Raw genomic sequence first — 27443 nt, 5'->3', positions numbered from 1 at the left:
CCACTGGACTCAGAGGCACTCAAAGGTACATCCACACAGCTGCACACAAACACATAAACACAGGGTGCACCCAGATACGCCCCCGAGAGCATGCTCACACCCCTCTGCTTCTGGCTCCTTCCCTGCATCAAGTGTCAAAATACTACAAAATGCTGGGTCATAGGTGGGCAAAGACCATCTTACTACAACACTGAGCCTTGTCTAACTCTACCCTCCCTACGCCCCAAGGGAGTGTGTGCTGCCTCCCATCCCCTTCCCTGGGTCCTCGAGGAGGCAAAGGAATGGGGAGGGGTGGACAGAGAGCAGGCTGGGGGTGTGTTTATTCCCTCCAGTTTGATCTCAGATTCAGCAAGAGGCCTGAGGACCCAATGCTTGCACTGCCCCTGGGTGCTTGCCTGCAGCCCCACTGAGGAGGCGACAAAGCACAGGTCTGGGAGAGGAAGGCAAGAACAGCAGAAGAATCCCATCTGTACAGTACGGGCCATTTGAGTCATTATTATTACAATATACTTTGACAAAAATAGAATCTCATTTCATATCAATACAACAACAACAAACACAACAGTTTCCTGGACTGTTAACCACTAACATTTTGGAAGGTCGCTATTTACAATTACAGTAGCAAGAGGGCAGGTTTGGGGTGTGGCCTGGAGGTGGAGGGACAGGAGGTAGCGAGACAAGGAGCACAAAAAGAGCTGGGAGGTGGGTCAGGGCAACAGCCGGGAGGATGGGGGAGGGGCCTCACCTGCAGGGACCTCTAGCTCCACAGACCGTGCTGTGTGCCCAGTGTGCACTCTTCTGGGTATGGGTGCGCAGAGCAGAGAGGTGCCCGCCCCGTGCCTGCCCCTGACAGGCCTCCTGCCCTCAGTGCCCCAGGGAACCACCCTGGAGCCAGTTCACTGAAGGTCCTCTCCCAACTCTTCCAGTACATGGCCAGCTTTCTAGGGTTGGGACAGGCCGAGGGATGGGGATCTATTGCACTGTACATTTTTTAAAAAAAGCCAGGGGTAGGGTCCCAGGTCATCACACCCAGTCCTTACTGCCCTCATTAGCCCTCTCTCTACAGCGGTCTCCCTCCAATGTTACCTGGGGAGAGGTTCCTACCGCAAGCCCCTGCCCTGGCCTCAGACTCCCAGGCAGCCTGCCTAGCATAGCACCCAGATCTTGTGATGCAGCACACAGGATCAGTGAGTGTGGTGTGTACGCAGAAAGCTGGAGGGACCAAGATGGGTAATTAGCTGTGAACAGCCCAGAAGCAGAGTCTGCCTCTTCCTGTCCCTGAGACACAAACCCATCATCAAGCCAGCTCTGGGGTTTCAGTCTACTGTCCGGGTTTCTGTTGTTGGATAGTTTTTGGTTCTTTACATCTATCTAGGAATGGGATGGGAGGCTCCACATGCAGGGCTCGGCACCTGTCCTTCTCCAAGGCCTACTGCCCCCCCCCTTCCTGCAGCATATGTGTACAACGTGCAAAGTGTCCCCCCCCTTCCCGCAATAAAGAGAGTCCCCCACCAGTGAAAATGGTGGGGCCAAGAAAGGGGCAAAAGCATCCCTCTCTCTAAAGCGAGAATTCGAATTTAAAAATATAATAATAATAATAATAATAATATAATTATACACAAATGTAACCATCAACAGGACATGGAGCAGAAGAAAGGAAGTGGGGGGTCGAGCGGGAGGAGCCCAGGACAGGGAGGGGTGGGCGGTGAGATTGTCAACTCTTCATCAGGGAGGCTGAGAGGAGGGAGTGGGAACCGTCACTTTAATGTCTGTGAAGAGAGGAGATGGAAAAGGTGGTGTGAGGGGCAGCCTGGCCTGTAGGATGCACCCCAACCCTCTCCCAAGGGGTAAAACTCTAGGGCGAGGCCAGCTGCAGGTCACTGAGCAGGGCACAGTGCTGCGAGGAGGGGTCAAGGGCTGTGAGTACTGACCCAAAAGGAATGCCTGGCCACAAGGCCTCTCGGGTGGGAAAGAAAGCAGGCTGAGTGCATGTGGGGCAGTCCCTGGGTGATGCAGACACCGGCAGACAGAAGGGCAATGTTACAGTACCCAAGTATCCAGCCGCATCCTCTTCACAGCTGAGCCATCAGCCTCAGGCTCTGGGGCTGGGCGCAGCAGGCCTAGTGTAGGCCCAAAGTCCCCCCGTCCATCATCCCGGTCCCCGGTCTCATAGGATCCTCCAGCTGGGCTGCTGAGACCTTCACCAGGCTCAGGGCGGGCCGCTGGGAACACAGCTGGTGGAGGAGGTGCAGGGCTGCGTTCACGGCTTGGGGACACTGGTTCTGACTTGATGCTGATGTGGGGGTGGGTGGTGACAGTGAGAGCAGCACCCACATGGGGCAAGGGGCTGCCTGGGCTGGAGTTCAGGGGTCAGAAACATAGGAGGCAATAACAGAAAGAATGGGCAGAAGTCACCAAAGGGTAAAAACACCACAGAATGAGAGTGGGGTGAAGAGAGAGACATGTGTCAAAAGGAAAGAAGAGAAATGAGTGTTAGCTCCATCGTGTCCACACCATCGTCTAAAGCCCACACCCTTAGCCCTGCTGGCTGGGAGGAAGGGCTCATGACCGCCACTTACTGAAAATGGACAACTTCAAGGAGACCTGTCCCTCACTCCCCACCAATCCCATGGAAGGCCTCCAAAAGACTCACATGAGGTTGCTGAGAGATACGGGAACCAAGTGGGACTGTGGCTGAGGTGGCTGCTGTGGCTGTGGCTGTGGCGGCTGTGGCTGTGACTGTGGCGGCTGTGGTTGTTGTGGCTGCTGGGGCTGCTGGGGCTGTTGCCAGGCGGTGACATTGCCTAGTGCCAGCCCTGCAGGTGAGCTGAAGGCTGGTAAGGAGGATAGCTCTGCACTGGGTAGCTGGTAATCTGTAGTAAGAGAAATCAAGGGGAACGTGGAGGGGGAGCACCTCACCCAGCCCTTTGGGGAGGACAGCTGGTGTCTAACCACAGTTGTGAAAGGACAGTTACAGAGAGAAATGAGGGAAGGCAATGGAGAAGGCCCGGTAGCCTCTGCCCAGTATCAGGCCGAGGAGAGGCAGCTGGGAGCTCTAGGAGCACACTGGCCACATTCTACCTTCTTCCCTGATCCCTAAACAGGGCTCAAGGTAAGCCAGGGCAGTGGTGGCACACACCTTTAATCCCAGCACTTGGGAAGCAGAGGCAGGAAGAGCTCGGTGAGACTGAGGCCAGCCTGGTCTACAAAGAGAATTCCAGGACAGGCTCCAAAGCTACACAGAGAAACCCTGTCTCAAAAACAAAAACAAAAAAAAAAAAAAAAAAAAAAAAAAAAAAAAAAAAAAACAAAAAAAAAAAAAAAGAAAAATACAGGGCTTAAGCTGCTGCTTGCATAGAGACATAAGAAATGAGTCTGCATCCAATACTCATGTCCCTGAAGCAGAAAGGGGCTTCAGGGCCTAAGCTGGGGACATTGCATTATGGAGAAGAGTGCTTGTCTTAGCACTGATCTTAAGGAAAACATTGTGACATCTGCCCTGTTAACAGGTGAACTGGTTAAGCGCCTCACCATTCACACATCTCTAGTACGCCTCATGCTATATCCTATTTGAGATATTTAGAAATGTCTTCCACAAAAGCCACAGAGATGTGTACACAGTGGGAAGACATGCTAGAAAGAGATGTACTGTCCAGTCACCCCCAACTTATGTTCCACAGTGAATCCAAGGTCACTTGCTCTAGCCCTGTTTGTGCAGGAAGATAGTTTGACCTCTGTAACATCCACAGCTTGAGCTATGAGGAGAGATTCTTGGCAACCTCTACTCACTATGAGATCCGGGAAAAATACTCTCTATAGCAGGGGCAACAGTCCCTTCTACAGCAGAGCCATCAAGGATAAGCAAGTGGCATGTCCTACAGGAAGCATGTAGGACAGCAACAGCATGGGCTCCTAGTGAACACTCCAAGACTCCCCACGCACCACTGCTCACAGGAGACGGGTGCAGCTTCAGGTCTGAGGAGCTGCCTTCACAGGGAAAGTTAGTGGTAGCACTCTTGAGAGCCCTGGCCACTTCACTGCTTTTATTTATTGTTTTTCCACAATGTAGGTCTTGCACATGCTAGGCAAGAACTCACCACTGATCTACTGATCTGCTCTGCACCCCAAACCTCTCCAACAATTTTATTTTATTTATAAAGATTTATTTATTATGTATACACTGTTTTGCCTACATGCATACCCTTACACCAGAAGAGGGCACCAGATCTCATTATAGATGGCTGTGAGCCACCATGTGGTTGCTAGGAATTGAACTCAGGACCTCTGGAAGAGCATCCCGTACTCTTAACCTCTGAGCCATCTCTCCAGCCCTTATTTTATTTTTGGAGACAGGGTCACACTATATAGCCCTGGCTGACCTAGAATTCAGTATGTAGGTCAGGCTGGCTTTGAACTAATAGACATTTGCCTGCCTGACTCCTGAGTGTTGGGATTAAAGGTGTATACCACTATGCCCAGCTTTTTTCAGTACCTTTAAACCTCACTATAGCCTGGCCAATGGCAGTTACTAGGTTTTTTGTTTGTTTGTTTTTTATGTTTTTAAGGTTTTTTTTTTTCCTAGAATTAAAAAAAGAGTTATTTTTATTTTAAGTGCATTGGTGTTTTGCCTTCATGTATGTGTGAGGATGTCGTATGCCCTGGAACTGGAGTTAGTTATAAGCTGCCATGTTGGTGCTGGAAAACGAACCCAGGACCTCTGAAGAGCAGCCAGTGCTTTTAATTTCTAACCCATCTCTCCAGAAACCTGGTTACTAGAATTAAAATTCAGTGTAAGAGAAATGGTGGTGACGCATGCCTTTAATCCCAGCCCTTGGGAGCAGAGGCAGGTGGATCTCTGTGAGTCTGAGGTCACCCTGATCTACATAGTGAGTTCCAGGACAGCCAGGGCTACACAGAGAAACCTTACCTCAAAAAACCCCAAAACCACAAACCCCAAAACCAAAACCCAAAACCAACCAACCAAAATCAAAACCAAAAAAAGAGCAGTGTAAGAGCAAAAAGTGGGCCATAGGACTAACCATATTTAACGCTTATTTTAAAACAAGAAAGCCAGGTTCAGAACAGGGCAGGGCCTTGCCAAGGACCTAGGGAGGGATCAGAACAATCCAACTCTTAGTCCTGTCCCATCCTACCACACTAACCCTATTTACTGGGAAGCTCATTTCCTAAGGGCCTAGAGGTCAATCCCCAGGCCACCTGGCTGCCTCCTCATGCTGCTCTTGTAGTCACCACAGACAAGACTTCTAAAGCTGTGCCCTCAAGGGCTAGACCCATCTCTTAGGAAGGGTATTAGCAGAGTAGATCACCCAGCACCTGCTGGAGTTTAGCTTACACTATATGGGGTACCCACAAATGTTTGCTGCTGACAGAAGTCTGCTTAGCTAATCCTGTGGCAATAGGAACTGGAGCCTTGCTTTCACACCCCAGTGATACAAAAGAGTCCATAGCCAGTTCTGTTAAGAGCCTGTTTCAGGTTCACTGATGTCCACTAACTTCCTTCCTCTTTGACAAGACTGGGTGGGAAAAGCAGAAAGCTCCCATGGTAGGATTCCCAAACAAATTTTCCAAGGAGATCTGAGCTGTGTTTAGTCCATTCTCCTGTTAAGACTTAGGAAGAAGACTTCTCCTTACCCTTGGGGCGGGCAGGGGGAGAGACAGGCTAGTAGAACCTCATAGTCCTCTCATCTACTAATACTCCCCAACAGGAGACAGGCCCACAGGGTGCCATTTCTGAAGCAGCCTTTTCCCAGCCATTTGGGCAGGAAAGTCTGCCCAGACTCAATAGCCTGTCCCTGTAGAAGCATGAACGAGGCTGCCTCCTGCCGCTCAGGATTTCTCCCACTGCTGGGAAGGAGGGCAAAGGTAAGTTTTGCTTCAGCTTTAAGAGGACTTAGGGAGGTGGGAGAGTTTGGGGTCTTCTGGTTTAGTTTACTCTCACCGCCCAATCAGTCTGAGCACAGGTCACTCAACTATGAGGGCCAGAGGTTGAGGTGGGAAATGGCCTCCCTGTTGGGAAAAAGCCTCCTGCCACACAACAGCTCTGCAACTAGGTGATAAAGCCTTTTCCCACCAGCAGGTCCCTGACAGACACAGCAGCGTGAAAAGGCAGGCAAGGAAGGCTGGGAGCACCACGCACTGTTCTGGGGAAGGTATAAGTGGCTGACAAAACCACAACAACCCTGGGGACCCATGCCAGCTTGCACTGAATGTCCTTCTGCAGTTCTACCCAGAGGCCTTTCCCATGTCCCGGGAAGTGTGCACCTTTGCCTGCGTCCCACTCACTGCTGCACTGAGCAAACCCACTCTGCACCCAGCCACTTGTCACTGGCTCTTCACCCCCAGGAAGCTTTGCTGCACTGATCATATTCTCCTTCCTGGGTTCAAACCGCAAGTCTATTTATCAGCCTGGTGACCTGATCATCTGCTCAGGCCACCACCTCCATCCTGACCCTTCACCCCCTCACACTGGGCAGGCAGGGGACCTATGTTAAAAATAAGAGATACTCAGTTCAAAACAGATTTCTGATAAACAACGTACTAAAAAAACGAGAAGTATGTCTTTGGGATACACTTTAGCACAAAGAATGTACTTGTTTTATCTGAAGTTCAAATTTACCCAAGAATTTTGTTATTTCTCCATTTATAAAAAATACTGTGTGTGTGTGTGTGTGTGTGTGTGTGTGTGTGTGAGTGTGTATACCACACATGTACAGGGTGTCTAGAGGCCAGGAGTTGTGAGTAACCTGAGTGGGTTCTGGGAGCTGAGCTTTGGCTTTCTGGAAGAGCAGCCAGTGCTCCTCATTGTTGAGCCCTATCTTTAGCCAGGTCTCTGTAGGTAGCTCCAGCTGGACTTAGCTCCCTTTGTAGCTGAGGGTAACACTGAACTTCTGACCCTCTGATATCCACCTCCTGAGTGCTCGGGTTACAGGTGAGAGCCACCACATCTAGCTCATGAAGGGCTAGAAACGGAACCTAAGGCTGCATGCCTTCAAGGTAAACACTTTACCAACTGAGCCACACCCCCACCTGGCACTCTGTTTTTATTTGTCTGATCTACTAACTATAACACTAATTAATGGAGACTCTTCCTCAGATCGGGGCCTATCCAGCATTCTAAGTCTCCTTCTCTGGTCACTCGCTTGCCCTAAGTACAAGTGTACAAATGTCCCAAGTAACATGAACACTCACCTGTGTTGTAGGCAGTGGGCATGGAGGAAAAGGGGAGGCCCTGGCTGAGTAAACTTGGTGTTGCCACAGAAACCACTGGGGTGGTAAGCGAGTGGGTAGACTGGGAGACCCCAAGGCGCTGGGCATTGTTCTGTAGGAGAAAAGTGTCTGTCAAGAGATGGCAAATGGATGGGCTACCTCAAGGTCCCTGAATTCCAAGGGTAGGCACCACAGCATGGAGGCCCACAGACACACAAACACAAGGCTGGAAGCCTCATGGAGAAAAACATGCACAGATTAACTTGCATCTGCACCCATGCAGAAAGGAAGGCATGGGGACAGCCTGGAGCTCAATGTGAACACAGCCATGGCTCCTGGGTGGAGGGACAGAAGAGCTGTGGTCTCCCTTGGGTTAGAATCACTGGGGTCTCCTCTACACCCATTACAGTAGCAGATGCCCCTGGAGATGTATACTGGCATCTGCGAATGGAATGTGGGATCTGGGGTGGCATGTGATGGCATGTATGCACACACGTGTTTAGGGCTGTCAGCTCCATCTGCTGCTGAGTCACTTGTTTATTCCAACTCCACGCTGGGGCCGAAACTGCCGGTGTGTTGGCCGCCAAAGCCTGCTTGCCTTTTCCAGCCTTTCTGGCCTCCTGTCAGCAAGCTGGGGAGGAAGCACCCTCCTCTTTCCTGGCTGATGGTGAGTATGAAAGCATGGGAGGGCTGTATAAGTGCTTGTGAGATGGGCTCAGGGTAGGAGCTAGCAAACAGACAGGTAGGGAAGCCCTTGCTAAGAACAATTTCAGTCCTGCCTCAGGGCTCAGCTGCCCCTGGAAAACTGACTTTCCTAGATTTTCCTGTAAGGATTAGGTCAGTCTTGGGTTACAATGTTGTGTGGGCCTCTGTGGAATCAGGTAGCCAGTGGAATCCAGGGGCTCAATTCAGGCATTTGGCTGGGGCCTCAAAGGCTTGGGGATCGCCTCATGCTCTTTTCCAGATGCACACACATATATGTTTTGAGTAAATGTGGTAATACATAGACACTCATGCACACGCAGATAAACATGCATACCATGTCTAGCCCTTCCCCCTGCCCCATTCACCTCAGTGTCTCACTCAGCTCTAAGCACAGCTCCTGGCAGCCAGGAACTAAACAACCACACACAGGGAGAAGACGGATACACATACTCATGCTATAGACTGGATAACAAGGGCAAAGCTGGAACCCAAAAGCACTGCTAATATCTCAGCCACACTTACCAGATCTAAATGGTCCTCAGTCTGGTAGCAGAAACAAAACCAGAGAGGATGTTCAGGCTATGGCTTCTGTCTTTCCCACACAGCCACCCCATCTACCTATCTGCCTGAGAGCAGAGTGTTCTTTCTGGCCCAGAAGGATATATCCAGATATTCTGACTGTCTGATATCCAGAAAACACTGTAACCTGGCCTCCACCAGCCAGACACTGTGAGCTAGTTCTTATTCTCATGCTGCAGTGTGAATTCCTGTATCATCCTTTCCACCACAGAACCTTTTCTCCTATCTCCTGTTCATTTCTACTACCCTCTGGCCAGCACCACTGTGTTCTAACCTCACAAGAGGCCCTCAGGGAAGAAAAGGTTCACAAAAAACTATTTTCTCCTTCCTCCCCTTCCTTTCTCAGTCCTACTACATACCACTAACCTTCATTTCTCTTGCTAGAGGTCACTCTTCTCTTCCCACCTTCCCAGTCCCTGCCATGGCCCAGAAACCCACTCACCAAATGATGCATTAACCCTTTGCCTCCCTGGGAAGTGATGACCCGCAGATCAGGCTTGCGGCTGGGGGCTCCAAGCTGGGTGTTGTGGGTGGGTGGGGGTGGAGACTTGGCAGGGATGACTTTGTTTAGGCTGTTGCCATTGGCCACAGGAAGGAGGCCAGGGGAAGCTCGGGCACTGACGTAGCCATTCCCTGGAGAAGTGAGATGAAGAAAGAAAAAATGCTGGCCTGCCTTCTGTCCCTGCCAACTGCCCCATCAGTCATATCTGTCAATCTGTCACCTGGAGGACCTCAGAGGCATGCTATGGTTCCACATGAACAGCCTAAAGCCTTGGTCCTCAACTCAGCTTCCAGTGGGAGCGTGGGGCCGAATACAGAACTAAAAAGCGTCACAATGTGTCACTATCAGCCCTGGGTACACAACAGAGCCCTACAGCCATGCCTTTGCCCATCTAGCACTTAGACCCCTCCATCTACTTCATACGGGATGCATAATGACTAGTGGGAAAAGACGGTAGGCTATGACCTGGTCTTCATTAGGAGCCGGATCACCAGGGCTAGCTAACCATTTAGATTGTTTCTTTGACAGGAACTGTAACTGTGCTTTTGATCAACACAAGACCAGCCTGGGGTAGACAGGCCACTGATGCCGGTAATGGTGCTACTGTCACCACCATAACTAGAATGGGGATAAAGGCATCACAACTATCTTTTATATTTGTTCTGCACTCTGCCAGGTACAGGCCTTCCATACACAGTATCTCATATGTGTTCAGCCCCGTGCAGCGCATGGGATGGGCATTATCAGATCTGGGCAGAGAGGGAAACACGGCACTAGTTAAAAGAGGTGTGATGACTTGCCCAGGGCAAACAAAGGAGGTATATACCTCTACTACGTAATTCCATGACTCCAATGCACAACTATTGCCGAGGCACCTCTGCCCACTTCACACAGGACAGGAAAGGGGTGGTTCACTGACTGAATCGGGGGAGTCTAAGGTTCAGGAATGTATGTGGTGACTATAGTGTAAAATCCCACCTGGCTCTGTCCCCTGAGAGCACACAGTTACTCTCAAAGTGTGTTGCTGTCTCTATCCCAACTCCAAGATCACTCTGGGAATGGCAAGAATGACAGGGCGACGTCAATGGTGACATTAGAAGGTCACCAGCCATACACCAGCACAGACCAAGATTAAGAATGGCTGGAAGTGGTTGGGCACAGGGCCAGCAGTAGTTTCTTTCTGTGACTCTGGTACGTATACCCACAGGTACATATCTGTACGGTGACCCCATGGGGGCACAGAGGCCTGTGTGCATGGCTGGTAAATACATGCCTACCATTCATCTAGGCAAGTCCTGATCCCAACAAGATTCCCTTTTATTTGAAAATACTGGGCCATGGTCAGGCATGGTGGCACTTGCCTTTAATCCCAATACTCAGGTAGCAGAGGCAGGTGGATTCTATGAATTTGACACCATCTGGGTCTACACATTAAGTTCCAGGTCAGCCAGGACTACATAGTGAGACTTGTCTCCAAAAAAAAAAAAAAAAATTAAATTAAGTTAAAAAAAAAAAAAAAAAAAAAAAAAACACGGGGGTTGGGGGGGGGGACAAAATGGAAAATGCTAGACCTTCCACTTCAATACACTGTAGATGCATTCTTAGCTTTCTTGACCTATACCTCTGCTAACTGGTCACTGCTGTAGATACCAAAATAATCCAGGGGCCTTCAAATCTTTTTTCCTCCCATTCCCTTTAGTTCCTGGCCCCTCTGAGCCACCCCGTGGAAGGCAGGCAGCCACACTCACCAACGGGACTGGGGCAGGCTCCGTTAGCACTGTTGAGGTCTCCGCCCAGCATGGCTCCTGGGAGAAAACAGAGCTATCATAAGCTTTATCTTGGGACTGGACAAGAAGAGGGTTTCCTGGGGAGCCCTAGGCCTTTCCCCCTCATGAGTCACACACATTCAGGAATGCTGTGACGGGAAGAACCCCCCCCCCAGTTGAAAACGGAAGCCCAGAGGCTCACTTCCATCTTAGCAATTCACCCTCCAGCCCACTTACCTGCACTAGCAGGCCTCTGGGGCAGGCCTGGAGAAACACTGTTTCTCTGTAGTGCTGGCTGCTGGGGGGACAGGAGCCGTGGGTCCGTGAGGGATGATGTCACCAGGGAAGGAGTGACCAGAGAGCCACTGGGATTGCTGAACTGCATGGAGCTCTGATTGGACACGGGCACTGTGACAGGCATGGCAAAGTTGGGGGCCGGAACAGATGACTAGACAGAAAGATGGAGGGCAGTGTCACACCAGGTGAAACTCTACCTGGACCCATTTTTCCCTAGAGGGTAGGCACAAGAGCGCTCTGGCTCCTGGACTATCTCCAAGGGCCAGCAGCTTGGGCTCCCTGCCTTCAGCCCTTTTGCAGTCCTACCTACCTCCCATCAGAAAGATGAGAGCACCTTGCAACATAGGTCTGGTCCAAGGCAGGAGAGCAAGGCTCTGCCCCCTGCAGACAGGACTGGATACCCCCAGTGGAGGTGGGTTAGTCCTCAGCCAGGCAGGACACACTGGGAGCAAGTTAGTGCCCTGCATACAGACCCAAACTCACACACTCCTGGCAGTATGGCTTCACTAAGTGGCCACCCACCATTTGGCCTGCTTCAGGTGCAGCTCCAGCCCACCCTCTCCCTTCCCTTTAGCACTTCCACCTCCTTTAGACACAGCTCAATGTCTTAGGCAGAGGTGCCGAAGCAGCCCAAGAGGCCTCTCCCCAAAACATACTCTTCTTTGTCCTCTAAAGACTCAAAGCATTTGCACACTTTTTGTTGGTGGGGGACAATGCCTGTCTCTCTAGCTTATGCAAGAACTTTACAAGAAGAGGGTTATCAAAACCAAGGCCAGGAATTCCTCAGCGGTCAGTACCAGCTCCAAGCCGGCTCATCCTAGTCCACCCATCAGAGGCAGCCGAGGGCCGGGCAAGGCTGGGTGAAGCCACACCATGCAGCACAGGAGGCTCTCCTCCATGCGACTACTCACGGCCAGTCTATAACTCTGCATCATCTTATCAAATTCCTCGTCTATCTTTTTATACTTCTCCTCCGTCTGGGGGGTCAGGGCAAACGCCTCGTCCACCTCAGGGCTCTCACACTCCCTGTGCTTCTTGTGCAGCGCCTGGGGGAGGGGCCGGAAGGGGACCACAGAAAAGGTGAGGAGGGCTCACCCCATAGCGCCTGAAGAGCCCATCCAACTCCTCACTGGCCCGCCGGTACTTGTCCTCCAGCAGGGGGCTCTGCTCCAGTGAGTCCTCCCCATCCGGCTCTGGGCTGTCACAGCCGTTGAAACCCTTCTTCCTCAGGGTCTGCAACCGCACCACTCAGTCAGCCAGCCAGCAATGGTCCTCCTGCCTCCTCCAAGCTCCTCCCAACGATCCCTTGTTCTTTTCCAACTTCTCTCCCATGGTTCCCAGAAGCTCCAGTCCCCCCCCCCCCCAAGAGCCATCCTCCCTGCTACAATGCTCCCTTGGGGCCCTGAGGGAAGTGGGACCTAGCCCAGGCAGTGTACTGGCATGGGACAGGTATATTCCACACTCTGTGCAGGGAGAGGCCAACCCCAGCCTGTTCCCCTAAGGATGTGTTTGGGGGTGGGGGTGGGGGGCTCTGCCCATCCAAACCCCTAGGTTCTACTGAGGTAGAGAACTGGATGGAGACAGGAGAGGAGGGTACAGGAGAGCACAAAGGACCAGGCCAAGGCCTTGCACATGACCTAGAGTGTACCTGTGGCAGACTCAAGTACTTGTAGTTGCTCAGAACTTTAAAGATACTTGTTTTATTTTTTTTTTTTAAATCACATTTATTTATTTACATGTGTGTGCGTGCACATGCCAGGGCACATGAGTGCATGTCAGAGGACAACCTGCAGGGGTTGGTTCTCTTCCTTTTACCATGGGGATCCTGGAATTTAAACTCAGGTCATCAGACTTGACTTGGCAATAAGCGCTTTTACCTGCTAAGACATCTCCCCAGCCCTTGCTTAATTTTTACTTTTTTCTTATTATTATTACTTTTTTTCTTTTTAACACAGGGTTTCACTATGTATCCCCATTTGCCCTGGGACTCACTCTGTACAAGAGGCTGGCCTCAAACTCACAGAAATCTGCCAGCCTCTGCCTCCCAAGTGCTGGGATTAAAGGTGTGTGCCACCACCATCTGGCTTATTATTATTATTATTATTATTAGTTTATCTCATGTGTATGTCTGTTTTGTCTGTATGTATATATACCACATGAGTGCCTGGTGCCTGTGGGGTCAGAAGTGAGTGGATCCCATGGGACTGGAGTTACAGGCAGTTCTGAGCTGCCATGTGGGTGCTGGGAATTGAACCCCGCTCCTCCGGAAGAGCAGCCAGTACTCTTGGCCTCTGTGCCCCATATTGGCATCCTAGAGTGAGAAACATGAGCTGTTTGTTCACAGAACAGCCTTATAGCCAGCACTGCTCAGTCTGTGGAAGAGACCACAGCCCAGAGAAACCAAGCCACCTGCCTAAGTCCACGTGGCCAGTAAAGACCAGAGATGAATCCCAAAGCTCAAGTCCTCAACATTTCAAATTTTGACTCTGAAGTAGAGGACGAGAACCACACAGACCCATTAAGGAACAGGACAGAAAGGAGAGGCGGGAACAAAGGAGACACAAAAGAGGAATATCCCAGAGGATGAAGGAAGGAGGCGCTAAAGAGAGAGCAGAAGACAGCAGGATGTGCCTCAGACTTGGCTGAGACCTGGTATTGACTACATGTCTCATGCCTTCGCTGCCACGCCCCTCCTTCCTTGGGGCCTCGGTTCAGGAGAAGAGATGGATTTACACATGGGCAGAGGTGGGCACGGGCGCACCTCTATGATGTCAGCATTGGTGCGGCTCTCATGCGGTTCGTTGTACTCCGTGTACTTGAGCAGCACTTTGTCCATGTCGGTGCTGGCGTACTGAAACAGCTTGTTGGAGTGGTTGAAGATGATGAGTGCAATCTCGCAGTCACATAGCACACTCAGCTCGTAAGCCTTCTTCATCAGCCCAAACTTCCGCTTGGTGAATGTCACCTGCAGGAGAGTAGTGGGTGGCCAGGTCCACAATGAGTCCCTCTGCCCACAGATACCTGGACATAGCCCCTACCCTAGAGTTCCATTCTCAGGGTGACTCAACCACTGTCTATGGAAATCCTTGGTCTAGAAAAGAACACAACAGCACCCCTTGACTAGACCACAGCCAAGACACACCAGCCTCTGATGGGAAAGGATTGAGATGGCCAGGAGGCCACATCTCTGTGCAGTGGGCTGAGAAGAGCAGCGCAGTTCCTGGGCAAGGAGAGGGCGGATCCCTGCGGGGACGAGGGAGCTGCGGGTATGGCAATGGTGTGAAGCCCTGGTCATCTCAGACCTGCAGAGCTAAAGAGGCACACAAAGGTGACCCTCTCTCCATGCAGACTGGCTCCTGTGCTACAACCGCCACTGAGTTCCTGGGCTTCCAAGAAAGCCCTCTTCTAGAACTGATCATGGGTGACAGATGTTGGCTCCCTGCCCCCTTGCTCACATACCATGTGGGACTCTTGGATCTCCTCACCTGGCGGTTCCGCTCATCAGTAATTCGCTGGATCTGAATCTTTTTCCTCCCCATCTTCTCCGGGGGTCCTTGCTGCCGGAAGAAGGGGCCGCTGGGTGGTGGTCAGGAGCCTCACACTGTGCTCATGAATGTCTGGGACTAGTGTTCAGTTCATGGTCTGCAGAAAACCCATGCACAGCCTCCTGGGAGTGGAAGGTCATAAAAGGACATTAGACCCCCAAGCCCCAGCTTTGTTGCTTGAGATGTGGGCCAGACTTGAGATGTGCCCCACCCCAAATTGAGGCAATATTGGCTATAGTGGAAATGTGCCCCCCAATATTACATGTAAGTTAGGCTCCCACTGGGACTAGTACTTGGGTCTAGGCTGATTCTCCAAGTCATTGGTTTTCTTGGACTTTAGGTCACACAGAAGATATTGGGCTCTTGGCTTCTTGGAGAGTACCCATACCCTATTCTCTTGTATAGCTTGTCTGTACTATGTATTGTATTCCCCCTCCCTCCTACCCACCACCACCACCTGGACCAGTGGAGGTTCCTATGCTGGAACCATAGTGAGAACATGTTGAACTAATATCTACCCAGACTGAGTGCAACAGGCTGAGGGAAGATGCCTGGTGCCCCAGTTCAGGTTGGCAGCAGGGTCCTTACATGAACTAATGGAACCTGGGGACCGTGGAGGCTGGAATTATAGAATGCCCACCCCCAGTCACAGCTTGTGTACATCAGTCTGTTTCATTCTCTCAGCCCAAGTACAGTTTTTGTCTGAAGGAGGATGTCCTGCTGCTTACACACAGACAAATCTATTTTCCCTAACTCCTCACCCACCTCACATTGGGGACTGAACTCAATGGTCCTGCACAGGCTAGGAAGGCTCTGCCTAGCTGCATCCTCACCTCCATTTTTATTTCTTGAGCTCAGGTCTTTCTAAGTTTCCCAGGCTGGCCTCAACCTCCCAAGAAGTAATGGTGACAGGCCTGCACCACAAAGTCTGGCTCTTTTCTCTGATGCCTGGTATGGAACCTATAGTTTCACACTCCCTAGGTAAGTCCTCCATCACTGAATTCACCCTAATCCAGGCCAGTGTTTCTATAATGTACCAGAGAACCGGCACCACAGGCTGTAAATTCCATAGTAATGTTTAGCTTTGCTGCAGGAGCCTTTCTGGCAAAAGACAAGAAGACAGTAGCCGGGTGGTGGTGGCACAGGGCTTTAATCCCCAGCACTTAGGAGGCAGAGGCAGGCGGATATCAGGGAGTTGAGGCCAGCCTGGTCTACACAGTGAGATCCCTGCCTTGGAAAAAACAAAAACAAACAAATAAATAAATAATTAAACTGGGGGGGGGGCAGGAGATTTGCAAAGAGGATGTTCTGGAAGACTGAGAAGATGGCTTAGCATTTAAGAGCCCTTGCTGATCTTGTAAAGGAGCAGGGTTCAGTTTCCAGCACAAATTATTCTTTTTGGGGGGAGGGGGTGGCAGGGTTTTTTCTTTTCTTTTCTTTTCTTTTTTTAACAGCTCTGGCTGTCCTGGAACTTGTTTTGTAGACCAAGATGGCCTCAAACTCACAGAGATCCACCTGCCACCACCCAGCCTAAGATATCCATGTCATCTGGTCTCCACAGGAGCTGCACATATTTGGCGAATAGACACGCTCGCAGGCAGGGAGGTAAGGGTTCCTCAGCAATAGCTGGGTGCCAGTGGCTGTGAAGTAAAGCCTATGCCACAAGGCCCGAAATTTACAGAGAGTAAATGGCCAAGTTCACCAGGTACCTGACTATGATAGATAGGGGAGGGGAGGGAAGGCCCCAACCTGCTTAGGACCATCAGAGATCACATGACTGTCCCTCAGAATTCATTGTCTAGCTTCCACTCTGCCTAAGTGTCTACAGAGAACATCTAGCTCCTTTTCCTCCCCTGGAAGGAAGTGTTTTGTCTGCATGTGTGTAAGGTCACCAAAAGAGGGAACCAACGCCCTTTTCCCTTACTCAGATACTCAAGGAACTTCACAGTCCCTGGCCTTCTACATCCCAGACCAGCAGCAGCCTAGATAGCCCTCCATGACCCAAGCAGCAGGCACCTCTCCTGGCTTGTGACCCAAATCCTGCTCAACTCACTGCAGAGGCTCCAGCTGAACTTTTAGACTTTATTCCTAACTCTTAGGATGGTCCTCAAACTGTCTTCCCCATTGGCCTCTTCAGGTGGGAATGCACACTGGAGAAAGGGCTATGGTTAAGTTGGTTTTTAAGGATCTCTCTGGCCCAGCCTTGGGAACTCCAATCTAGAACCACCATGAAAGGTCTCCTGACCCCAGTAGCCATGCAGCTAGCTGCCTTCCTTCTTGTCCCCTTTCCTGTCTCCAGCTCACCACATTCAGTCCATGAATAGATTTTTGATGACAGAGCCTCTCTTTTGCTTATGGCCAGTGCTATCTCCTCAGGAACGGGGAACATGAACTGTCTCAATCTCCAAATAATTATGCTTCTCTTCTGTGCCTGGTTCCCCCAAAATTGGAGCTTCATAAAGGCAGGAATCAGATCTGTCTTTTTACTATGCTACTACCTGTAGAAAGTAACCCAGAAAATACCTATGCAAAGAAAACATGAGCCCAGGAGAAAGTCCTTCCTGCAGTCTAATCTCTGTCTGTCCTGCTGTTCTCACTCACTGTCCTCTGCTGAGCTATCAGCTGCCCTCAAAGCCTATCAGCTTGGACACCTCTGACCCTCCAACCAACTCTGCCACCCTCACCCTCATCCCTCTCTACACTCAGCTAGGCTGGTGCAGAGGGTAAGACTCTAAGTCTTCCAAGGAGCAGCCCTGAGCACATGGAGATGGAGAGGATGGGGTTGCTTAGGCAACTGTCGCCTGGCAACCAGCTCCCTGGCTGATCTCCTACACTGCCCCCCCATCCCTGCTGCATGCTGGGGGAGCTAGGATATGAGAGAGATCATGGCTGAGAAGGCAGGGAAGCCAGAGAGACCCAGTGAGTATCCTTTAACCTGTCTAAGAGGTCAGGGCCCAGAAAGCCTGACTCCTTCTACACTGGCTCAGCCATTTATAATACCCTGCCTTGGGCAGTCCTTCCTCCTAGCTAACCACAAGCTCTCTTACAAAGCAGGCTCTGTCCCCTCTGCTGTCCTCCACATTGCTTCAGAAGCCCTAGGGCAAGATTAGGAACTCAGTCTTGGGCAGAGATGGTCACAAAGGTCCTCAGACTGACCCAACTTCCCCACTCCATCAGGAGGTTTTATCGAACTCCTGGACCTACTTAATTAGTCCTCTGTTCCACAACCTAACTAACTGCCAGGCGCCAGAGGCCTGGGCATGTGCTCTCCAGATGCAGGCTCTGCTACTACCTGGCTTAGCCTTAGCCAGCCCCTCTTCTCCCATGTCCTGGCCTTTGGGCTGCTCTTTCCTTCTTTTTTTCCTTTTTTTTTTTTTTTTGGGGGGTGGGCTGAGAGAGGGTCTCTCTGTGTAGCCCTGACTGTCCTCGAACTCACAGAGATCTGTCTGCCTCTGGCTCCTGAGTGCTGGGCTGCTGCTCTTCTAAGCCTAGTCTGCAGCTCTTGGCAGACATGCTGAGGTGCCAGGCCCCAGGTCTTCCCATCCTGACCTCAGACCACAGCTGTGTCACAGCACTGCCCTGCACTAGGTTCTAGCTGGACAGGGTAGTGCTCCCAGAAGGCCACAGCAGCAGCAGAAAGAAGAAAGCACTGGCTGGGGGACCTGTAAGGGGGGGCGCGGCACAGGATCTAGGATCCCATGGCAACTGTGCACTGTTTACAGGCGCAAAGGAGGGACAAGTGAAAAGCAAAGGGACGCTGGCTTGAGGGGTCATAGGAGGATAGGCCCTTGTCTCCCTAATGTCACACGTCTTGGTACCTGAGCAATAGTCAAACCACTCTGGGGTTTCAGAATGAGGCATCTCAGTTCCTGTGTAAAAGGCCTGGGTGGAGATGGGAGTAAGGTCAGGACTGGTTCCTGCAGCCACCGCTGAAGGGCCAGGCAGGAACATCCTTCCTCCAGAAGTCTCTATCCTTTCTCAGCTCTTCAGCAATGAACCCCTATTTTCTGCTCTCACGCCCTTCTGCCCCTGAGCACTGTGTCTGGTTGCCTGAGGCTCTAAAAGGCAGCATGCAGCTGACTCTGGAGCCCTATACCAGCAGGTTCCAAAGGAGCAGAGGCCAGAAAGGCCAAGCCCTGGGCTAAGGGAGTGGGAGGCAGGAGGGATCTGCTCTCATTAGGCAGGGCTCCCCTCCCTTGTAGGCCGCTGGGGGGCCTCAGGCTGCACTGAAGACAGCTGTCACCCTCCTCCACCCTCTCCCGGGTAGGGCTGCAGGGCATGAAATAAGCAGCAGGCGCTGGGGGAGGGGGCGACAATCCAATCCACCTGTCACCCCCACAGTCGGGCAGCCTGCTTAACTAAGTGGGGGAGGCGTGGGCAAGGTGGGGACAGATGCAGAGACACAGGAAGAAGACAGAAAGGGGCCAGTGAGGCAAAGGCACAAGGCTAGGAAAGCAACTGGGCTGGGCAGCGGAGGGGTGCCCCAGGAGCCTGCCCCGGGGGCACCCTCCCTGCCCCAAGCTAACTCTCTCCTCTAGAGTTCCCAACAGCATACTAAGGTGCAAGCCCCAAGCCTTCTGAGTTCTGAAGGCTGACTACCTAAAACCCTGGTTCCCACACCACGTCCCTCCATCCCCTCCCCCAGCCAGCAGCTTGGGGTTGGGCAGGGGCTATTTTTAGCCTGGGCAGTGAGCTAATTATAACTCACCAACAAGGGACCTGAGGGCGGGCTAGGGGGCAGTCCAGGAAAGCAAGGCTAGGGAGGGATGGTCCCAGGCACTGTGACCTGTAGAGACAGAAACTGGCTTGAGGAGCACCCACCTTCCCCTCGCTTCCATTGGGCAACCCCCCCCCACACTTCCCACCCCTCCTGTCTAGCAAACCTCTTGGGAAAATGTCATCCTGTTTTCTCCGAGAGGGACTGTCTGTCAACTGTGGCCCACTCCCTGTCCTTCCTGCAGTCTAGCTCTCACTCTTCCTGTAGCAGCTGAAGCCTTGAGGCTCCCTATGCCTCCTCCCACCTAGCTACTCCCACCCTAGAGCCACCCGCTGGGCCTCAGGGACTATTGTGGGCTACAGAAGACAGACTGCATCCTGGTAGCACAGAGGTGAGTCCTCGAGGTCAGGCAGTGAAGGAAGAGTTTGCCAGGAAGGCCTGGGCTGGGCTTCTCTAGCCTGTACTAAGATCCTGCTGTGTGTCTAAATCAGTCACTGGCCCTCCAGCTTCATCCAGGGCTGAATTCCAGAAGGGCAGTGGTGAGGTTCTCCCAGATGCCCTACTACCCCACTACTCTGCTCCTGGGCTTCCTGTAGAGGCCCATCATGAATAAAGTCAGCCATGTACTCCAAAGAGTATACCTTTGGAACCCAGAATGTGAGGGCGCCAAGGGTCCTGGTTTTGGTTAGGCCCAAGGTCACTGCCATTGGTGTGGCCCATTTTTGAGACCCAAGCTTGTGCATTGCTTTAGCTCTGCCTAATAGGCCCAAGTAGCCATGACTCACAGCTGCCCATTTGCATGGTGATTTGCATAGCATCTCCACCCTTATTCCTCCAAATTCAGCTTCCCACTCCAGAGCACATAGGCCACCCCTACCCAGCAGCACCCCCCCCCCATGGCATTCAGGACCTCGGAGCTGGCTCCATCTTCTCTGTGAGAATGCACAAACAGCCCAGGGACACACAGGCAGAAGTGCACAGCCTAGCTAGGAGCATCTAGAATGGAGCTCAAGGTGGGCTACCAGCACCTGACCTCTGGAGTCTACTCTCCACTGTGCTGAGTGTGTCCCAGACAGTGGACATGAGTTAGATTACTAAGGGGACTTTGAAGACTGGGTCCTACTCAGAGAAGACCCTGGGTTTCAAGCTCACCCTGTCAGAAGCTAACCAGCCAAGACAGACAGCTGGGGACACACAGAGGTCACGAGGGTGTTGTGTTCCCACCACAGGTATGGGCAGACAACCAGCCCCATGAGTACCTGGATGTCCAACTGCCATCTGTCCAGTTACAGCACCACACATTAGCCATACCCTCTGAACTGAGACCTGCTGAGTTTCCCTACTCTGGGAAGTCCTTTCTGGTATCTAACTGCCATCCTTCTCACAGCCAATCCTGCCATGGCAATCTAAGCCCACTTCAGTCATCTAGACAAGAACAGTGTATGAGTGACCTTGGCCATTAGAAGCCTTAGTTGAGGAGAGGTGGGGGCAGTTGAGACCGTTTAGCATGTCACCTTCCACCTCCCTACTCTACTTCCCCCTGAGGTCTCAGGAGACAGAAGTGAAAGTTGCAGCTGGGCCTTGAAGACAGATCATCTTGACAGACACTGGGATGAGCATGATGCCACTAGTGCTGGTTTGGGGGCTCCCTGCTATTGCAACAAGTGGTGCTGGCTAGATGAGTGGAGGGACTTCCCATGGAAATAAGAACAGTAGGGAATTCTGAGCATGATCTGGGCCACAGAGCATGCTGGAGAATATCACAAGGGCCCTCTCCTAGGGCACTTTATCTTTTCAAGAATCCAGGAATAGACCAAGAGCTGAGTCCTGATCACTGGGTTTCTGGGATAAGGGGAATGGGAGGCAGTGCAAACTGAAGGGCCAGGCATACTCAGATGGGACAGGCCAGAAAGAGGCCAATCCAATCAGGGACGCCAAATCCTCCTGGTATTGTGACCTCAAGAAGCACCAAGGATTTAAAGGGGCCTTGGTGGTGGCTGGGTCTCTAAGCCCTAAGCAGAAGATGGCAAGGAGGCTCTTATGGGAATTAGCTTATTGCTTTAAGGAAAGACTAGGTGAGGGTGGGTACCTAGCCCATGGGTCCTGAGCACCCTTGGGCAAACACATACTCTCATCAAGACACGCCTTCATCCACCAGAGTTCACTGTTTCATCAGAACACAGCAGAGACCCCTCTGACTTTGTCAGCAACGACTGTTGTCTGTCTATGCATGACCCAGAGGGTTCATTCCTATGAGGGGAAGCTCTCAGGGGCTTTCACAAGCAAGGCCCATCCCTCCCTGGAACAGGTGAAGGCTTTCTTTCTCCTCAGCTCCACACCCCCAACTCCGGGCCGACAGGTGGGGAGAAGAGTAGGAACAGCTGGGCCAGGACACCTGTTTTCCACTCCATGCCTGGCCAAGGGCCTGCTTGGGGACCACACGGGGGAGTCTGCCAAGAGGCAGGCAGGTGTGGGGGCAAAAAGAGAGGGGTCCAGATGTCAGGGGGAGAGAGTAAGGAGGACCACCCTCATCCACCACATAAGCTGGAGGAGACCCAGGCCCAAGGTCAGACTCCAGTCCCTGCTTGCAGTCCCCACTTCAATTTCATCGACGGGACACAAAGAACCCAGAGAAGAGGCCTATTCCCCTTGCCATCTGCCCCACCCCCGCTGCACTGGCCCTCCTGCCCTGTCTAGTCATTATTCTCTAGCCCTCAAACCCAGTCTGAGGGGGAGGAGGACATCACTAGGAATAGGAAAGGACCTGGAACGTGTGCAGGGCAGGTTTTTGAGGCCAGGAGGCAGCTGGCTTTGAGTGGGAAGGCGATCCTGTTTCTCATGCCACTCCAGGGTCTTGTGGCCCCTTCAAAGCATTCTCCAAGTCCTCATCCCTAACCCTAGGTCTTGGCTGAAGGTCCTGAGGGAGGGTGCAGCTGTGACACTTCCCACTGAACCTACTTCCTCTAGGAAAGGCAGAGGTGGAGGGGGGATAGGACTGCCCTGCCTCTGAGCTACCTTCAATACCTTTCCTGTCTGCTCAAGCAGGGTTCCAGGGGCCTCTGTATGCTGCTGGCTCCGGCTCCAGATCCTTGCTTTGGGGCTTCTTCCATTGGTGGGGAAATCTGAAGGAATTACCGTCTCAGGAGTCAGAGCAACAGACCCTCAAACTGTCACCAAACCACCCTTGAGGCCTCTGAGTGCTGCACCAGGGTGGCACTGTGGCCAACAGTGGCCTAGAGTCCCTCCTGGAGAGATGCCTTCTCCACCCCTCACAATGAACTTCACTGAATAAATCCTCAGTTTTAGCCTTGGTTTCCCCAAGGCCAAAGACCAGTAGCAGGCAGAACCCTGTCCAGCTTAGGACTCTTCACAGAGACTGGGGAATCTCAAAAGTCTCCATTTTTTGACTGAACCATGTACCCTGTTAAACTGGGTGTGCACAGGTAATGCCAGTGGGGAGCTAGGGACAGGCAGGGTACGCCTTCCCTGTGGCATGTTGTCTGCCCAATGTTAGGGGAGTGGCCCCAGAACAGCCAGGGGCACCACGCCAAGGTCAGTGACCAAGCCTGGAGCTCAGGGCCTCCTGGGAGGGTAAGTTTAAATGAGTAAATATGGTCCCGCCTGGGTGTGGTTTGCCACAGGCCAGAGCTTGGGGCAGGTCACTCCCTCCAGTACACTACACTGAAGGGGCTGTCAGCCACAATCAGCCTCCTCAATCCACGCCACACTAGCAGTGCTGCCTAATTCTGCCATTGGAAACCGGAGGAGGGGTGGCATGTGGGCTGGGCCTGGACAAAGGAAAGAAAAGTGGATGTGGAGAGCTTTGGAGACCTCCTAAGCGAAGGGTTTGCCCCCAAATGCAGCAGAGTAGCCTCACTCATGAAGGTGGGGACAAAGATCAGCATGGACCATCAAGCACACAGGTGTCTACGCCACCAAAAGGGAGAAGAGGGGCGACTTACCCAAGGACTCAGGCCAGGGGGTGGGGGCACTGGCTGGCCAGGGACAGAACAGCAAGGGAGGTGGAAGTCAGCCAGGGCTCCCTGACTCACAAGGCTCGCTCTCCACAGACAGGCCCTGCCTGCCCATCTGTGCTCTGACCTCAACCCCTGCACCAGCCTGGCTCTCTGGGTTCTGTGCGCCTGCCTTTCGCCTTCCTGCCTCTAGTCCCTCACCACCCCCCACTCTCCAATCCTTTAATCATCTTTACCACTGCTGCCCCCACCCCCGCGGTGCAACAGCTGCTCTGTGGGTGTCACACCCCCAAGGGTGTGCTGTACACCTTCCCTTCCCGCATGTGTCCCATGACCTGGTGCAGACTGCCAGGTGCAGCTGGGCCTGCAGAAGCCCCCAGCCTGCTTTCTGGGGAAAGGGGCTCTGAGGTCAGCCTTCCCACAGCTCCACGACAACTCAGAATATGCTTTGTCCTAGGCAGGGAGAGATGAGAAAATATTCCAGGAGTCAAACAGCACCAGCCCCACTAGGCCAAAGGTCAAAGCCTTTTTAGCAGAGTCACTGGAGAATGCCTGAGATTCCCCCTCTTTCTCCTAGCCAAATTAAGAGCCATCTTTTCCCCAACCTAGCATCACTGGGAAGTTCTTCCTGATATCCAAGCTCCATCCAGCCTCCTTAACTGTGGAGAGGGCAATGTCAGCCACAACACAGCCAGATGTCGATTTCTATAACACAGCTCCTAGCAGCTAATGCCACCTCTCCTCCATGAGTAAGTCACCAAACTGGGACAGAAGGACAGAGGGTTGGCTGGACTCTGGCCCCATGACTACCTCATAAAAGCCACCAGTGATTACAGCGATGCGGAGGCTGTGCGGCATTCGACCATTCCTCCTTCCCGCTTCCCTGTAAAGGGACATAATTTTCTCAGGCCAATTGGCTCCAGAGAGCCTACAAAGTCCAAGTCAGGGTCTCAAGGGATGGAAAAAGCCCACCACCACAGAGCCCTAGATCTGACCCTTGCCAATGGGCTCTGGGCTTGCCTTGAATCATCAACCCCTTGAGGGAACCTGGATAGCAACAACTGTATTTGTGACACACAGTTATCCCCCCTTGCCTCCAGCTCTTATCCTGTAGGCCACACTGTCTGGGCAGGGGGACAGAGAAGTGGATACAACAGAGAAAAGCCAGACTATCCACTCACTCCAGTGTGGGTAGCAAAATACACAACAAGGACCAGTGCCAGGCCAGGGCCAACCATGGAGGACAGTGGGCTAAGTTGGCAAGGAAGACAAAGCTGGGAAGATGGGCAGAGGTCCAGGCCGGGGACACAAGAGCCCAAGATGCTGCGGCAGAAGCCCTCTTCCAGAGCAGGGTTAGAGTGAGGCCTTAGTGAGCCCAGCCCCATCCCCTGGTCCAGCTTCCAACTTGGGGAGATTTCCTCTACCTTTCCCATTATACCACTTAGGAAGACTGGGAGAAGAAAGAAAAAACCTGCAGGAGAGATTATATAACGGCAGCCAGCCAGCCAGCCTGTCACATCGCCTGGCCTATGAGCACTAGAAGCCAGAGGGCCAGAGCAGGGTCCTCCAGCCCAGTGTCACCACACAGAGGGAGATGGGCAACCTGCACCTGCCTCCAGTCCAAGTCCCCACACCCTGTTCCAGGCACTGGGCTTAGCAGAGGCAGTACAAGCCCTTTGCCCATCCCCCAATACAAGGTTTCCCATACTTTCTGACTGGGTCCTACTGCTTCTATAGGCCAGTGCCTGCAAGAGCAAGGCTTGTATGTCCTCATTCTTAAGAGTCTCCCCCTGCATGAAATCTGTGGCAGAAAGGGGGAAATTAAACTCTGATACAGATTTGCTGTGTGATATCAGGTAAAATGCTTGACCACTCTGGTAGGTATGGGAATGAATGAAAGCTCCAGCCTTCCAAGTGAATCCTCTTACAAAAGGCACACATAGGGTATGTGTGAAGGGCACAGGAATCACAACAAAGAATGCCTACAGAGATTCCAAGGTCCCAGTGTCCATTTCTGGGGTAAATAAGCTCCAGTATTCCCCAACCACCCCACATAACAAGGTTCTCAACCACTCCCACAACCATCCCACCCCACCCCACCCCCATCCTGAAAGACGCAGGAAGGAAATTCATTCACTGGCAAGGCCATGGGAGCTGGGACAGTCAGGCTGAGCACTGGGGCTTGGTGGCCGGTGGCCAGAGGCCAGAAGCTGGGTGTCTGGGAACACTGACAGGTACCTAGCCAATGCCTCCGCTAGAGCTGGGAGGGGAACAGAGGTGGACAGCTCCCAAGGCCAAGTGCACTCAGTAGGCTCCCCTCAGAGATCCAGCCAGAGCAGCCCAAGGTCACCATCCCAGACGGCAAACTTCCCACAGTCAGGCAGCTCAGACCCACTGAGGGCTAGGGGGAGGGGAAAGATCCGCCAGATCCGCCACTCACTCAGCCAAAGCAGCTAGGCCTCGGAGGGAAACTCAGACGGGGAGGGCAGGATACCGGATCCACCCACTGTAGTCCCCTAGCCTGGCCCTAATGCGCCGGTCAGTCGCAGGCTGAGCTGGCACTCAGGACAAGCTGGGTAGCCCAGGGCCACTGGGAACCCCAAAGGCTCGGTGGAATCTCTAGGAGGCCTCGTTGCCCCATCTCTGCCACGGGTGGCCGGGAGCACCGTAGTCCCTTGGGCCAGCCTCACCACTCGAATCCTACTCGCGCCAGGACCGACAAGAGAAACGCGGACAGGTCCTGCCAGATGTGACCGGCTGCAAACTCCTGGACAGGGGTTCTCCAGCTGGCGTCGCTGACACACCCGACCCGGGGGCCCCACGGGTGCGAGATCGCGGCCGGAGCCACGTGCGTTGCGCCCGCCAGAGCGCGAGGCGGCGGGGGTCGGGTGCCAGGCGCGGCTGTCACAGCAGACGCCCCAGCACCGCCGCCGCCGCCGCCGCCCCGCCCGGCCCGGCCCGGCCCGGGACGCTCGTGCCTGGGCGCCCTGGCACCCCTCGCGCTCCAGACCACCCTGCGCTCGGCCGCGCGGCGTGGGGGAGGGGCTCTTAAAGGGGCCGGCGCGCGCCGCGACTCACCAGCCCACGGGGGAACGGGGTTGTCACAGCGCCGGGAGCCTCGGCCCGGCCCGCGGTATCCTCGGCTGCGCGAAGCCGCAGCTCCGACAGGGAACAGCGAAGGCGCCGCGTCCACGCGGCCTGGGCGGCGCCGCAGGGTCCGGACCCCCTGGTGCGCGCGGGGGTGGCGGCGGCGGGCGGCGGGGACGCGGCCGAGCGCCCAAGCCGCCTCGACGGTTGTTGATATTTTGCTTCCTTCCTCCTTTCGGGCTCCAAAGGCAACTCCTCCAGCCCCAGACTCGAGGCCGACGTAGGCACGGCGCAGCCTAGCTTGCGGGATGGGAGGGGGGGAAGGCGGTGGGTGATGGACAAGCGGGGGGCCAATGGGAGGACCCTGCAGGGCGAGGGCGGGGCCTGGCAGGGCGGCCTTGGATGCAGCCCCGCCCCCTGCCCTCGCCTGCGCCCCACCCCCGCCGGGGCGCGCGGCCGCGGCGCGTGGAGCCCAGATCCCTCCGCCTGCGGGACAGTGCGGGGCCGCAGGGACCTCAGCGCCCCGGCCCCAGAGTTGGTCGAGGTCTAAGTAGATAACTTCTAGGGGAAAGAGAGTGTTGGGAGGCCCCAGCCCCTCCACTTACTGTGTGACAAAGCTCCGAAGCCAGATTGCGTGCTCTCGGGGTTACCTGGGGAGCTCCGCTGCTCCCTCTACCTGTGACAGGTCCCCTCCTTTCCCCTGGCCCGGCTCGGTTGACGCCCAGACATTTAAAGCAACAGTGCATAATTCTCGGGTGACCTAATCTTCAGTGCCTGCAGGGCCCCAGCTTACTGAACTACCAAGGGGGCAATTTAAAGGGGCGGGACCACAAACACCACCTCCCTTGCCTTACAGGAAATCCAGAAGCCTGGTCTTAAAGAAGAAATAGTAACTCTCTTTAAAAAAAAAAAAAAAAACCTTTGAAAATCCCTGGAGGCCTCTGGGCGTGGCGAATTTTTAAGTGCTTCACAACAAGATTGTGCGCACCATTGCTTCTGAATACTGACCCGTCAGACTTCCTGTCCAGCATCCAGCATCCTGTC

General features: G+C 53.2%; 1 protein-coding gene across 5 annotated transcripts; it reads right to left on the bottom strand.

Annotated features, from left to right (window-relative positions):
- Positions 1 to 470: 470 nt before the first annotated feature.
- On the bottom strand, positions 471 to 27113 carry Mef2d (myocyte enhancer factor 2D). 5 transcript variants are annotated; one of them, XM_051199136.1, is made up of 13 exons: positions 27005 to 27113; positions 26391 to 26695; positions 14562 to 14743; positions 13838 to 14041; positions 11988 to 12122; positions 11017 to 11227; positions 10762 to 10818; positions 8954 to 9144; positions 8455 to 8475; positions 7210 to 7339; positions 2654 to 2873; positions 2050 to 2356; positions 471 to 1769 (listed from the first exon to the last, which is right to left on the bottom strand). In XM_051199136.1, the coding sequence occupies exons 3-13, from the start codon at positions 14613 to 14615 to the stop codon at positions 1758 to 1760; spliced, it is 1542 nt and encodes a 513-aa protein (XP_051055093.1). In that variant the 5' UTR covers positions 14616 to 14743; positions 26391 to 26695; positions 27005 to 27113; the 3' UTR covers positions 471 to 1757. The 5 variants fall into 5 exon arrangements, with proteins under 5 accessions (XP_051055093.1, XP_051055091.1, XP_051055096.1 ...); XM_051199134.1 differs by lacking the exon at positions 11988 to 12122 and adding an exon at positions 12172 to 12309 and having other exon boundaries at positions 27005 to 27110; XM_051199139.1 differs by lacking the exon at positions 8455 to 8475.
- Between the last annotated feature and the right edge of the window lie 330 nt (positions 27114 to 27443).

The sequence above is a fragment of the Phodopus roborovskii genome, unplaced genomic scaffold (genome assembly GCF_943737965.1).
Source record: "Phodopus roborovskii unplaced genomic scaffold, PHOROB, whole genome shotgun sequence".
NCBI classification, from domain to species: domain Eukaryota; kingdom Metazoa; phylum Chordata; class Mammalia; order Rodentia; family Cricetidae; genus Phodopus; species Phodopus roborovskii.
The sequence above is the reverse complement of the archived record's forward strand: the minus strand, read 5'-3'. Positions and strand labels throughout refer to the sequence as shown.

What these genes read in the sequence shown, in the direction of transcription:
- Mef2d (XM_051199134.1), bottom strand. Translation starts at nt 14,615, where the DNA reads ATGGGGAGGAAAAAGATTCAGATCCAGCGAATTACTGATGAGCGGAAC. An exon ending in CTGATGAGCGGAACCGCCAG is followed by an intron (nt 14,042 to 14,561) that starts GTGAGGAGATCC and finishes ACTCTCCTGCAG; the next exon opens with GTGACATTCACCAAGCGGAA. An exon ending in CCAGAGGCCTGCTAGTGCAG is followed by an intron (nt 10,819 to 11,016) that starts GTAAGTGGGCTG and finishes GTTTTCTCCCAG; the next exon opens with GAGCCATGCTGGGCGGAGAC.